Below are 12,211 nucleotides of genomic sequence, written 5' to 3' on the forward strand. Positions count from 1 at the left end.
TGTACATCTTTTTTCCCAGTTTCTATGTCTTTTTTCCAAGTCAACTAGTAGGAAGGAGAGAGAGAGAAAAGAAAACAACATGTAAAGAAGTTAGGTTCTTTATGATGCCTAAAGTACTTTCCTTCAGCTTACCAGGCATAATTAGCATAGGGAATACTATTGATGAAATAAAGTAGCAAAACTTCTCCTAGCAAATAATAATGTGTAATGGGGAAGTGAAATTGGTTTTAAAATATGTTTCCACTTTCTCCTCCTTTTTTCTTTCCTTGTTCTCATTATCGGCTATCTCTTCTGTCTTCTGTCATGTTTTTCTCTTCCTGTTGAATGCTCTTTCCTCTTTCATTAGTCTTTTTGGACTGGTACTGTGTTGTTGTGTTACTTTAATTAACCAAGTCTCACTCTCACTTTCTCTCAAATTTTGTTCCTAATTCCAGTAATTTGGGGGAAAATGCCTGCTGGAAAAGAACCCCATAGCTTCCTCTACAGGATGAGGGAATGGAGTCTTTAAACTATAACCTTTCCATTCCCTGAAATAGATTTTAAAGTGAATAAAGAAATTGTGACCTGAAGTCTGTCCTCTGCCCTAGTCTCTTGCCTGAAAGACTTGGAAAGTAAAAAGGAAGAGCAAAACTTCTGCTTTGCTTCAGTGTCTGTGTCTGAAGTGAAGTCCTTTGGTACTATTTAGTACACCCATATAGATACTCATCTACCATACCAGTGAATTTTGGTGATATAATTGGAATTTTTGAAATTTTAATCCTATTTGATTTCAAGACTTATATTTAAACTCTTTCAGATAGGTTAAACATTGGAAAATTCTTGAATTAAAGGTATACAAATTTAAGACCTCATTTTGTATGCTGTATGATTCAGTTTCATTTACACATTCACAATCTAAATTTTCCACTGGAAACTACTCTTAAAGAAAAGTTCACATAAAAAGTAACCTATAATGAGGTATCTTCTGATACTCTTAGGTGTAAACACTTTAGAGCTGTCATTTGGGCTAATATACTGGCTGTTACATTCTGGCATTTCTTGTGAATTTCCAAAATATGAAGTTCCTAGGTCATGTTTATTATTATCAATGAAACTGGCTTCCGGCATTGAGGTAATTGCATAAAACAGCCTACATCCATGGTTTTTAACTCTCTTTTCCTATGCAGTAGTGTGGCTGTGAGAAAACTGTCTATTAAGAGTCACCTTTTACTAATTCCTGAGTCATGGAGCCTTTTGCTTTGGAGAGTTACCTGTCGTGGACTAAATCCATGTAAGAGTCTGTACAAGCAGCTTAAGAGCAGAGACAATGAATTTGCTGGCATTGCTTAATTTTTTTATTCTACGCAGAAGTACTGGTGTAACACTATCATGCCTATGGAATTTGGGTCTGATTTTGGGTGCATTTCCCTAGAATCAAGTTTTCTATGGTGGCTACAAACCTTCACATCCACTGTCTTGAAGGTTGTCTTCTTCCTCCTCATCCCTCAACATTACCAAGGAAACAAAAGCTTCTACGGTTTGACATACCCAGCTCCTTTCTGCTGAAACCTACAAAGGTTTAGATTCCCTTCCCCATTCACTTTGCTCCTGGTAAAACCTTTTCATCATGAATTCAGCATCTTCCAGCCTGCTTGACTCTACAGTGCATATTCTCGTTATCTTTTTTCATCTACATTTACTGGTGTATGAAAGACAATCGTAGAAGAAATCAACGATATTAGTCCCACCTTTATTACAATTACCTTGCATCAGAAATGTGTCCAGGATTTTACAAAGAAAAATCCTTATGACTTCCAGTGTTTGCTGTCTTGGCTTTTAGTGAGCTCAAGAATGCATGAAGTAAAATCTAATCTAAGGAGTAGTTAATTATATAGAAAATGTGATAACCAAAATGAGTAATTCCCACAATGTGACTGATTAAATAGGGATGCTGTTTGCAGTTACCCACCTATATGTGCCCTGCACAGGTTTCATTGTTTGGTAACTCAGTATTCCTGGATCAGCACAGTTTACCACTAGCCAGTGTTTGAATTTTGTATGTTTGTCTCTGTTTCTAAAAGTGGAACACACTGTTGTTGGTGGTTTTTTCTGCCTTACTGTGATAGCCATATAGCAGGATTAACACCCTGCCAGGATAGGGATGTGTGGACAGCTGGGATGACCATTCCACAATCCTATTTCAATCTACTTCCACAAAAAAGGATTTTCAGTGAGGGGTACTGCTCTCACAGGGATATTTTCTACTTAGCTGTAAATTATTTCTCACTGGCTACTTAGCTTTGTTTGATTTAATTATACAGTGCTTTAAGTCCTGTGTTTTCCTATGTGGCATATTTTGCATATCTCAAGTTCTCTTTTTATATATTTTGACAATGTACTACTGCAGGAATAGTTTGACAGTAAATAAACTTGACTTGATGATATTACAACAGCACTGCTACAAATTCCTGCTTTCTGTGTTCTAGAGTACTTAAAGAGGCTTTTGCTGGAATTGTATAAAAACTCAAGTGGAAGATCTAATTATTTTGATTAATTTTGAGCCAAGTTGTTGGTGTTTGTTTTCTATACATACTGAATTCTTCCATATAGAAGCATCTGCTGTAAAAAAGAAGACGACTGTGCAATGATCATGATATCTCTATTGGCTAGAATTTCCTGGTTCATGCACTGCATTGCATTCCTCCTTTCTTTACTGGCAACTCTTTGAAATAGGTTACTGTTTGGGGTTTGTGTTTTTTTTTTTTTTTTTTTTTGGTTTTGTTTTTTTGGGGTTTTTTTGTTTTGTTTTTTGGGTTTTTTTGTTTGTTTGTTTTGTTTTTGGGTTTTTTTTTGTTTTTGTTTGTTTGTGTTTTTGTTTGTTTGTCTGCTTGGGTTTTTTACCTGAACCAGAGGAAGTGTTTTGTTTACTGGCAGCCTTTATAAGTGACTTTTCAGATAAGGAAAACTGTAGCAGCAACTGCAATAAACCTTGGTTTTTCTCTCTGTTAAAGCTATGCTGTCCCAGAGGAGACAAAACAAATGCATAGTTTTTCTTGGTGACCACTGGAATTGCATGGGTGCTTGTTGTAATAGGAATTCTCAGACAGGAATATTGTTGTTGATTACAGGACCTGACACTAGAAGCTAAGTTGCAGTTCAGACTTAATTCTAGATCTGTCAAATGGTCAGTTAAACACATTGATTTAAATATTTCTATGGACTTATTTTTTTGTTATTGACTTGATTATTTATGGGAAATCTGTAAATTCATATTTTATAGATGAAAGGAAGGGGGAAAAAAAAAGCAGTGAAGAAAATCAGCCATATTCAAGGATCAATGACCTGACATAGTAAACAACAAGAGTTTGTCTTAGCAGTAGTGCAACACAGAGATGCCTTAGTCCACTTTAAATAGGAAATCTGTGGTGTTGCTCTTATAATGTGCACAGGGGTTTTTTAGTTCTCTGGTATTTTACCTAGGTGAATCGGATACCAGAGTGTAGTAATTTCAATTCAATGTCTCTGCAAAGATTGTTTACCAAAAATAAGTACCTGGTTTCTTGTCTTTTTTCCTGCTTGCGCTGACTTGGTTCTTTTCTATAGGTTCTCAAACTGCCTCTCTGCCCATCTTCTTTGGTAGCTTCCAGTCATATTCCCCAAACCTTTTACCTCTAATAGCCCAATTCTATTTCAGCAAAGAAACTGCAGTTGCAAGACTGGTGATGGAGGCAATTTCTAAATAGAAAGCAAACTCCAAATAACAATATGAAAATATGCATGGAAAGGTAAATTATGCCAGTTGTTTAAGTGGACTGCTGTGATTTCTGTTACCATCTCAGTGGGAAGGACTGATAAGGTCTAGTGCCATTACAAATGTATCGCATTCTAATACATAAGTTAGTAATGTAAAATAGACAGTTTTTTTGATTTTGTGAACATAAAATAGAAATATTCTTTTCAATGGTAGGAATTTAATATAGCCTAATAAAACAGACCGAAAAGTTTTGACCTTAGTCAATTAATTTCAATCCCATCAAAATAAGATAAGGTCGTAATTAAATATTGATTGGTTATGGGATTTCAAAGGTTTTTTGTTTTTTTTTTGTCCTGGGTCAATTAAAAATTACTTATTCCTATTGGTTTTCATTGAAGTTAATGAAACTTCTGATTTTCTCTGAGAATGGATTTGTAATTTCTTTGAGTTATTCTTACCTGGTTAGTTCAAGCTCTCTCAGGTCACACTGGCATTTGTGATTCAAACTTTATCAAATGGGCAGAAATTATGTTATACCTATTGGAAAATCCTGGTTTGCATTTTCCTTAGTATATGGAAAAAAATTTAGTCAATTGAGAAAATGAAATATGTGCTTCTTTATACTCTTGTAAACTGGAAATAAAACATATTCATATTATTTTAATTCAATAATCTGTAATAAATCTGACATCATGTCCTTTATTTAATCTGGTTACAATTTTCATTATTCATTGCATATTATTATTTTAATTTTTCTTAAGCAGGATATACAGATTTTAAAAATATCACTGTGAATGATTTTTTTTTTTCATTTCATGAAATGATTTTTCTTTTCAAAGAACTGCAATTTACTTTGGAAATGTCACATGCTTATATATGCAGGTATAAGTATATTTGTCAGGTGTTCATGAAGGATCTAAGAATCTCAGATAAATACTTCTCAATTTATTTTCTAACCTCCTTTAGGACACTGATACAATGTTTTCGTTTCTTTTAATTTAAGTGAAATCAAAAGATGCAGTATAATGTGGAAAGTCTCACTGAATTATTGGCATGAGGCATATTTCCAGGAGCATGAAATTTACATATGAGTGTGAAACAATTGCCTTGGCAGAGGAGTGCCATTATGTCTTCTATCTGAAAATTTTGTGTTGAGAGATAATGGAGGGAAAATCCAGACTGCAGTGCCAAATAGAGAAGAACTTCTCTTTATTTCTGACAAAAGGCACTGTTACTTAGTCAAAGCTGAGACATTTTCTAGATCATGTCACAGTTCATGCAGCCTCCAGAGCAGTGAAGAATAAGGAGACATTTAGTACAAGCTTGGGCTCTGACATGTGCACTATCCTCTTCGAAATCATGTACATAATTGTATTTAGACACATCTACTGAATCACTAAAGGGTAACATTGGAAAAGTGAGAAACCAGGCAAAAGATTTTTTTTTTCCTGACAGAGTTCGAGACTTTGACCCAGAGCCAAACTTTCATGCTCCAGTTTGCCATGGTGCGTTTCACATCACGACATGCAGCGACAGCCCACTGCATTTAATATCACTGTTTTGAGATTATTATTCCCCTCTAATGCTTTTTTTCTTTCTGAAAGATTGTGTGTTGTGTTGTTTCGGGGTTTATTGTGGGTTTTTTTGTTTGTTTTTTTTTTTTGCCATTTGCAATAGCTTTCTTTTGCCCAGCCAGAACAGACTGGGCAACTCATTAGGCCATTTTGTGGGTGTTTGTTCTGGGGGACACTAGATAATTGTTAATGCAAACACCACTGAATAAACAAACAGAAGCCCCAGAAAATTCATTCAGTTAAAAGTGCCTTCTGGATCACTGACTATGGAAAAATTGTTGTCTATAGAGTGAATCATTAATTTGGCTTGCATATTAAATAAGCTTGCCACTAAAATAATAAATTATGACTGGCAGATAAATGCCATATTTGTTTTAACCAGGGTAAAATGAATGAAACATTAAAAACCATGTTAGTTACTAATTGCCAACTTCAATTCTTTTGAAGCATGAGCTTTGCTAAAAGCTGAACATTTTGTTAAAAATCTTTGTCAGGTAATTATTTTCCTCCCTGCCAAAGAACTGCACAGGTTTGCTGATTCCAAAGTTCATCTCAGTCTTTGCACTATCAGGTAGATTGAGGTACACACAGCTTAGGGTCCTCCAGCCTCTTGAGCATCCTTCTGCTTACATTAATTTATTAAAACTATAATTCTGTGCAGTGGATATACTGATCCCCTTTCATGTATTGAACTTTATGAGGAGGTGTGAGGAAGTGCTTGAATCTAGAGACTGTCTGTTGCCAGCTCAATGAGAAATTTTTTAGCAAATGAATCCAATATGTAAATTACTAAAAATCATTATGTTAACTGAACATAAGTAACTCAGTGGTCAAACAAAATATAATTCAACTGTGCTGGAAAGCAATAACTGAATGAGAGTTTATTAATCTGCAGTTACTCAACTCTTCCTTTGATTTACTGTGGTGTTTGCATGCCTCTGACCATTCTCCAGTACCCAACACCTTGTGGCAAACTGGTGGAATGAATTTGGATTTGAAGTAATGCTTCTCTTTTTCCAGAAATATTTTTATTTCCTGTAAAGCAAAAGTAATAGCTATGCTATATATAAGGATAATGTCTAAATCTATTTTCCCTATTTATAATAGAGAAGGTTTGGGGTTTAGTTTTAACGATTGCTAAAAAGGCCTTGCAGAGTGACAAATGTACGGTTGTTTAATTTGCTAACACACACAGAAGTGATAGAAATGGTTTTCTTCAGACATTTTTACAATGAAGAGCCCAAAATATTTTGGCAAGAATAGAGGCAGAAGGACTTCAAAAGGCAAACATTAGTAGTAGACTATTATCATAAGTAGTTGCTGATCTGTGATTTCTGCCTTTGAAATAGGATTTTAGTCTCCTTCCCCATTAGCAGTGCAGACATTTCTCAGACAATAAGAATTTATGATTTTTCTCCATCAAGTAAGACTTGTACAAGTGATATGCAGTGATATCATATGCTAAATAAAATTTCATTTGATAATGCATAATTTCTGCATCCATTTGTTATTTATGCATACAGTATTGTATTCTTGCTTTGCACTAGTGACCTTGAGAATGAATTGTTTCATACTATCAGAAGTATTTAATTTGGCTGGTGGTATTTCCTACACTTCCCAAAGTATCTCTTCTTGATGTTGTGCACACAAGAAATTTTCTTTTTGTTTTCTATCTTATTTCATTATTGTATACTGGAATATTCAATCACTGAAGTACTTTGTGAAATTACATCTATTATACCACTGGAATATGACCTGATTTATTATAAGAAGATCAGAGCATAGCTCAAGCACTCAGTGCATTATCCTAAATGATGCTCTGTTTCTGAGGGCTGCCATAGCCCTCATCTTTGCTGTTATGTTTTAGCCATTGATTTCTCTTTAGAACACAAATGCCATAAAAATACTGCTTGGTAATGTTTCTTCAGTATTGAATAACTGCTTTTTCTGCCAAGGAGGTGTCAAAGTCTCTTCCCAACCTGTCTGTCACACTCTGTTCCTTTTACGTGCATCAGCAGAGGTCAGCTAAATAGGTCTGATAACTCAGTTTTGGGGGAGATGCAGATTGCAAGGCAAGTGAAAAGTAGGGCAGGTAACTTTGCAAAGCTTGCTTGTTTATTTATCTTTGATTGCAGTGGTTCCCAGCCCCTCTGGAGAGAGGCACACTGCTTTTGGAGCCTTTGTTTCTCTTTGAGTGATACGTGCTGCTCATGCCTCCCTCTGTGCCTGCAAACCAGGTTCCCTCCTGGAGCTGTCTCCTCCTCACCTCCTCAATTCAAAGCCACAGGCTGCTCCTTTCTCACATTTTGCAGCACAGTTTGTCCCAGAGCAACCTAATGGTAGGGAGGGGCAAAAAAAAAAAAATCTAGGCTGAAAGGAACTCCTATTAGAGCTAGAAAGTATCTCAGGTGAAAGTGGCTGTGATTTGGAGATGGGGTTGCAGGGATTAGCCAGAAGCTTATCACCGATCTCTGTAAGCAATGGATTTCACAGTTTATCATTTTACAGGGTTTTTTTCAATTACTTAGGTTTATATTTTCTGCTTTTTTTCATGTGTTACAGGAGGAGATGATTGGTAATCATTGGGGCTTTTACCAGCATAAGATATAACATTTCTGCATGATGCATGATATGTATTCCTGTAATTTAATTATCCAGAGTGTTTATTTGGGGTATAAATGCTGGAAACAATGACATTTCTGAGATTATTTATGAGGTACTGCACTTTGTAATCAAACCTTCTGTGTGCTGTTTGTAAAACATCAAGTGTTATAAAATTGCTGATAGTTGGAAAAAGAACATTGATAATGGGCTGACATTCTCTGTGCAGCTGCAGATGAGAATCAGTAGGAAATAGAGGGGAGCAGAAGCTGTGGCAGCTGTATTGCAAAGATTAGTTACTGAGATGTTGCCTGCCTGAGAAACACATAAACTCTCTGCAAGGGATTTTTTTTTGCATTGAGAATTATGTAGTTCCAGCTTTACATTTTAGACAGTATTTTATTAGTAAGAATTCTTTTTTTCTCTGTGATAATACCAATATTTCTGAATTAAGTAAATAAATGCATTATACTTAAAAAAAAATAATAAAAAAGTAATAATACTGAGTTATAGAAATGAACAGGGTTAAACAAGGTTTAGATCAAAGAGCAGCTAAAAGAGAATGAAAATGGAGTTGTCATTGACTGTGGAACCAAAGTTACCCAAACTTTTTGTCATTGACTGTGGAACCAAAGTTACCCAAACTTTTAAGAACTTATATTAAAAAAGCAGAACATAACACCAGAATAAACTTTTGACTGCAGTAGGAATTAGTAACCTGCTATGACCAGGGCCCAAGAAAGGAGAGCACTGTGCATTACTTCAGTTTATGTTTCAAAGATGCTCTTATAGTTTCACAAGGCTAAGAAGTCCTCAGAATATTTGGCTAACGTGAGTAAAGTCTCTTTTTGACTTAAGTTTATTCAGCTGGAAAAAGAGTTCGGAAAGATTACAAGGAAACAAACTTTGTAACACAATGACTGACCCACCAGGGAGAAAATCTTTGAAACAGTAGTAGTGACCTTGGTTTTATGGGCGTTTTTGATAGGAGAATTACAGATACAGTTCATTATTGGATCTTGCTGCTCGTGTAAAGGTGATAAGGAAGGAATGATGATGGGTCATTTTTAAATTTCTGAATTGTAACCTAGCCAATCTAGGCTATCTCTGCTAGAAATTAGTCTAGAAAACAGGCTGTGAACCAGGCAGAGCTCAATAAATAGAGAGCATTAACCTCATATGTGTGCTATTCAATAAAACTGCACTCAGGCTGGCAAAATAAATCAAGGGACTTAATGAAAATATTTTACTATTATTAAGAGGTTTAATTGTAAATATTGGGGTTTAAATTTTTATACTGTGTGAGGAATTTTGAATTTTACTTTAAAGTTAGGCTAAGGGTGCAAATTTTGTGTTGGAACTTTGAGTACTATACCTATACAAGTAATGGCAAGCACATTAATAATGCAAAATAGCAATAGAATACTTGGTGGAGATAATTTTATTACAGGATTTTTTTTTTCCCAGGCATTGAATGAAACTGCTGTTTTGCCCAGGACTGTTTTGTGTATCATGAAAATGTTACTGACTGATGCATGAGTGTTTCTGCTGCAGCCCCAGCAGCAGGACACTGTTGGTAGCCTCTGCTAACACTCTGTTCTAGTGGCTTTATCACATAAATAAATGAATGCATAAGTGTGCTATGGATACACTTTAAGTAAAGGCCAGGCAAAGTAATAATCACAGGATTTGGTGTGACATTTTGCCGGCACTCAGATGTATTCCTGACTTTTCTAACATTTGTTTTTCAAGTCATAAATATTTCTGGAAAGTAAGCACACTGTTGAATGACAGTGGCTTCTGTGGAGAGATTAGGTACATTAATAAAATATGAGATAAAAGATACTGGTGAGTGATGGCTTTTAATTAGGGGAGAAAAGGGAAAAAAAGGGCATTTTTAAAAGAGGGTGTGTTCTGAAGAGCAACACTTAATTGCCTCTATTTTTGTTACTTTTGAGCATACTCCTACTTAAGAAACAAAAATTGGAAAACCTAAAAGGAAAGACATTTACACTTGCAATAAGACAAGTATGTTTCAATGTCCTGTGAGAGGGAGGAGGTGTTGGGAACACAATCATTCCTTTGATTATATTCAATGAAACCAGGTTGCGTACTTTATAAGAACAGGAACAACTTCTAACATCTTCCTAATCCTGTTGCAACTTTGATCATTTCTCCTTTTAAGCAGTGGCTATCACTGGACATAGCAAAGAGAAGTGCAGTGGTTCATCTCAAACAGATAACTTTTATGTGTTCCTATACCTTTTTTCATTCTAATGAAGTCTTTCTCTCCATTTTAGACAAATATCACTTGCTGTGTCATAGCACATGGATTTCAGGACCGCCTGTGAAGAGGTAGGATCAGTTTTTTTTCAAATAGTAGAATGAAAATCAATGAACTTTTAATCCTTTTTATATACAAGATACTTTTCTTTTCCCCCTTTTCTTCCCCTGAAGTTTTAGGAATTACATAGTCAAATATAAGTTATTCAGCTGATCATTTCATGGTGGCAGATGGACTTTGTAGTAGAAGATGAAAGAATTTGCGCAAGTGTCTTCATCTCTAGACCTCACGTCTGTTCCCATTTACCTCTTTAGGCACAATGTAGGTGCAGGCAGCTACATTTTGTGTGAGCTTTACTCTTCTTGAAATTGTTTATATCTGAAAGCCTGTACATGAAGAGAAATGTCAGTGGGACAAGGAATCTGCCTGGTGCCGCTCAGCAGAATCAAGGGGGAAATGTAGAAATGTGGGAGAAAACTGGGTAGGGAGAAGGGAAGCTATGAAGGTGACCAAAATGAAAAAAAAAAATCCATTCGGATTTAGTGAGGTAAGAGAGCAATTTTTGCCTAGAATTGGTTTCATAATGTCAATGCAAAGTACTTCATTCACTCTCTACTAGAGATGAGGAAAATGCTTTCTGTGTTTATAATTATTTTCCTTAAAGAAAGCAAATAAAATGTATTTGTAGACATTAGCAAGGGCATCTTATTTACTCAGTGATTGTCTATGTACAATTGTTTTAATGTAATTTTAACAGCTTCAGGAACTGAAACACAGTGAGAACCATTTACAGCAAATTATGTAATGATTTTAATGCATTATTATAATTTAAAAATCATGACAATTACCTGTACGCTGAAAACCACAAACACCATTTAGGAAGGTAGGACTGGAAACAAGAAAACTGGCTAGAACTTTAGGTGTGACCGTGATCTCATGAAAAAATAGAAGTGAGGGGATTGGAACAGCACTAAAATCAAGAGCTAACTGCAGATATAACCAATTGTGACTTGAGAATCAGTTGGAATAAATTAGGGGAGAAGAGAAAAAAAGCAGAATAAACAACACTAAATCATGACAGCATTCTGAAGCAACTAGTAGGGTAACAAAGTAATATTAAAATGAGCCCTGCCTTTGGGAAAGAATACTGTGATGTTTGTTTCCAGGATGTTGTTTATCAGGCTTTAATACCTCAGAAGATGCATGCATGGTGTAAGTTCTATAGCAGTATATCCCAGATTATTTGGAAGAAAACATTCTTACTAAACTTGAGGTTTGGCTTTTCAAATAGAGTGTTTTCAGTTGGAAGGAGCCTGCAATGATCATGTATTCCCATTTCCTAAGTGCTTCATGGCTGCCCAAGAGATAAAGAATGCTATCAGGGCATTTTGGTATTATTAGTGTTATTATTGTTATTTCTTTTTGAATGCACTTATTCAGGAAAACAGGAAGATGAGTATTATTTTCATTTTTTTAATGTTGTTATCCTTTAAACTCTGTTTAAAGACTATTTAAACTCTGAAGACTGTTAACTTCACTCTGTGTGCAGCAGACATAATGACAAGAGCAGACACAGAAAGACAACTTGGCATGAGTCCTGTCTTAGCCTTGACAGTGCAAGTACACTGACAGATCTGTTTCATTCTGTATCTAGTTTCTAATGGGGGCATGGGTATCAAATTTAGCTCTTTAAAAATCTGCTGATTTACAGACCTTCCATGGTAGACAGGGGAAGAAGAGCTTGATTCCACCCATCCAAAAAAACTCCATGATCTGGAGACTGCAAAGAAGAGTTATTAAGAAGTTTTTGATAATGGCAGTAAAAATTTTTGTGAAGCATCTTGGCTGTCTGACCTTCCTCTTCCCCTTTTTGTTTCCTTTCATCTGCATATCCTGGTGCTGTAGCCACTACACTGCAGAAGAGCTGAGATCGCTCTCCCAAACTGGTGAATGCAGCTCAGATTCTTGTTGGTGCTTCCATCCTTAGTAATGGTAGTAAATGGCTTGAGCAGGGTTTCA

General features: G+C 35.6%; 1 protein-coding gene across 2 annotated transcripts in view; it reads left to right on the plus strand.

The window, feature by feature from the left end:
- Positions 1–12,211, plus strand: part of SNTG1 (syntrophin gamma 1) — a 326,664-nt gene that overhangs the window by 155,255 nt on the left and 159,198 nt on the right. For both annotated transcript variants that reach the window (XM_059481150.1, XM_059481159.1), the window contains exon 2: positions 10,209–10,263. In XM_059481150.1, the coding sequence (XP_059337133.1) occupies positions 10,237–10,263 (27 nt within the window). In that variant the 5' untranslated portion in view covers positions 10,209–10,236. The remainder of the gene's footprint in view (positions 1–10,208; positions 10,264–12,211) is intronic.

Source organism: Ammospiza nelsoni, chromosome 1, assembly GCF_027579445.1.
Source record: "Ammospiza nelsoni isolate bAmmNel1 chromosome 1, bAmmNel1.pri, whole genome shotgun sequence".
Classification (NCBI taxonomy): Eukaryota; Metazoa; Chordata; class Aves; order Passeriformes; family Passerellidae; genus Ammospiza; species Ammospiza nelsoni.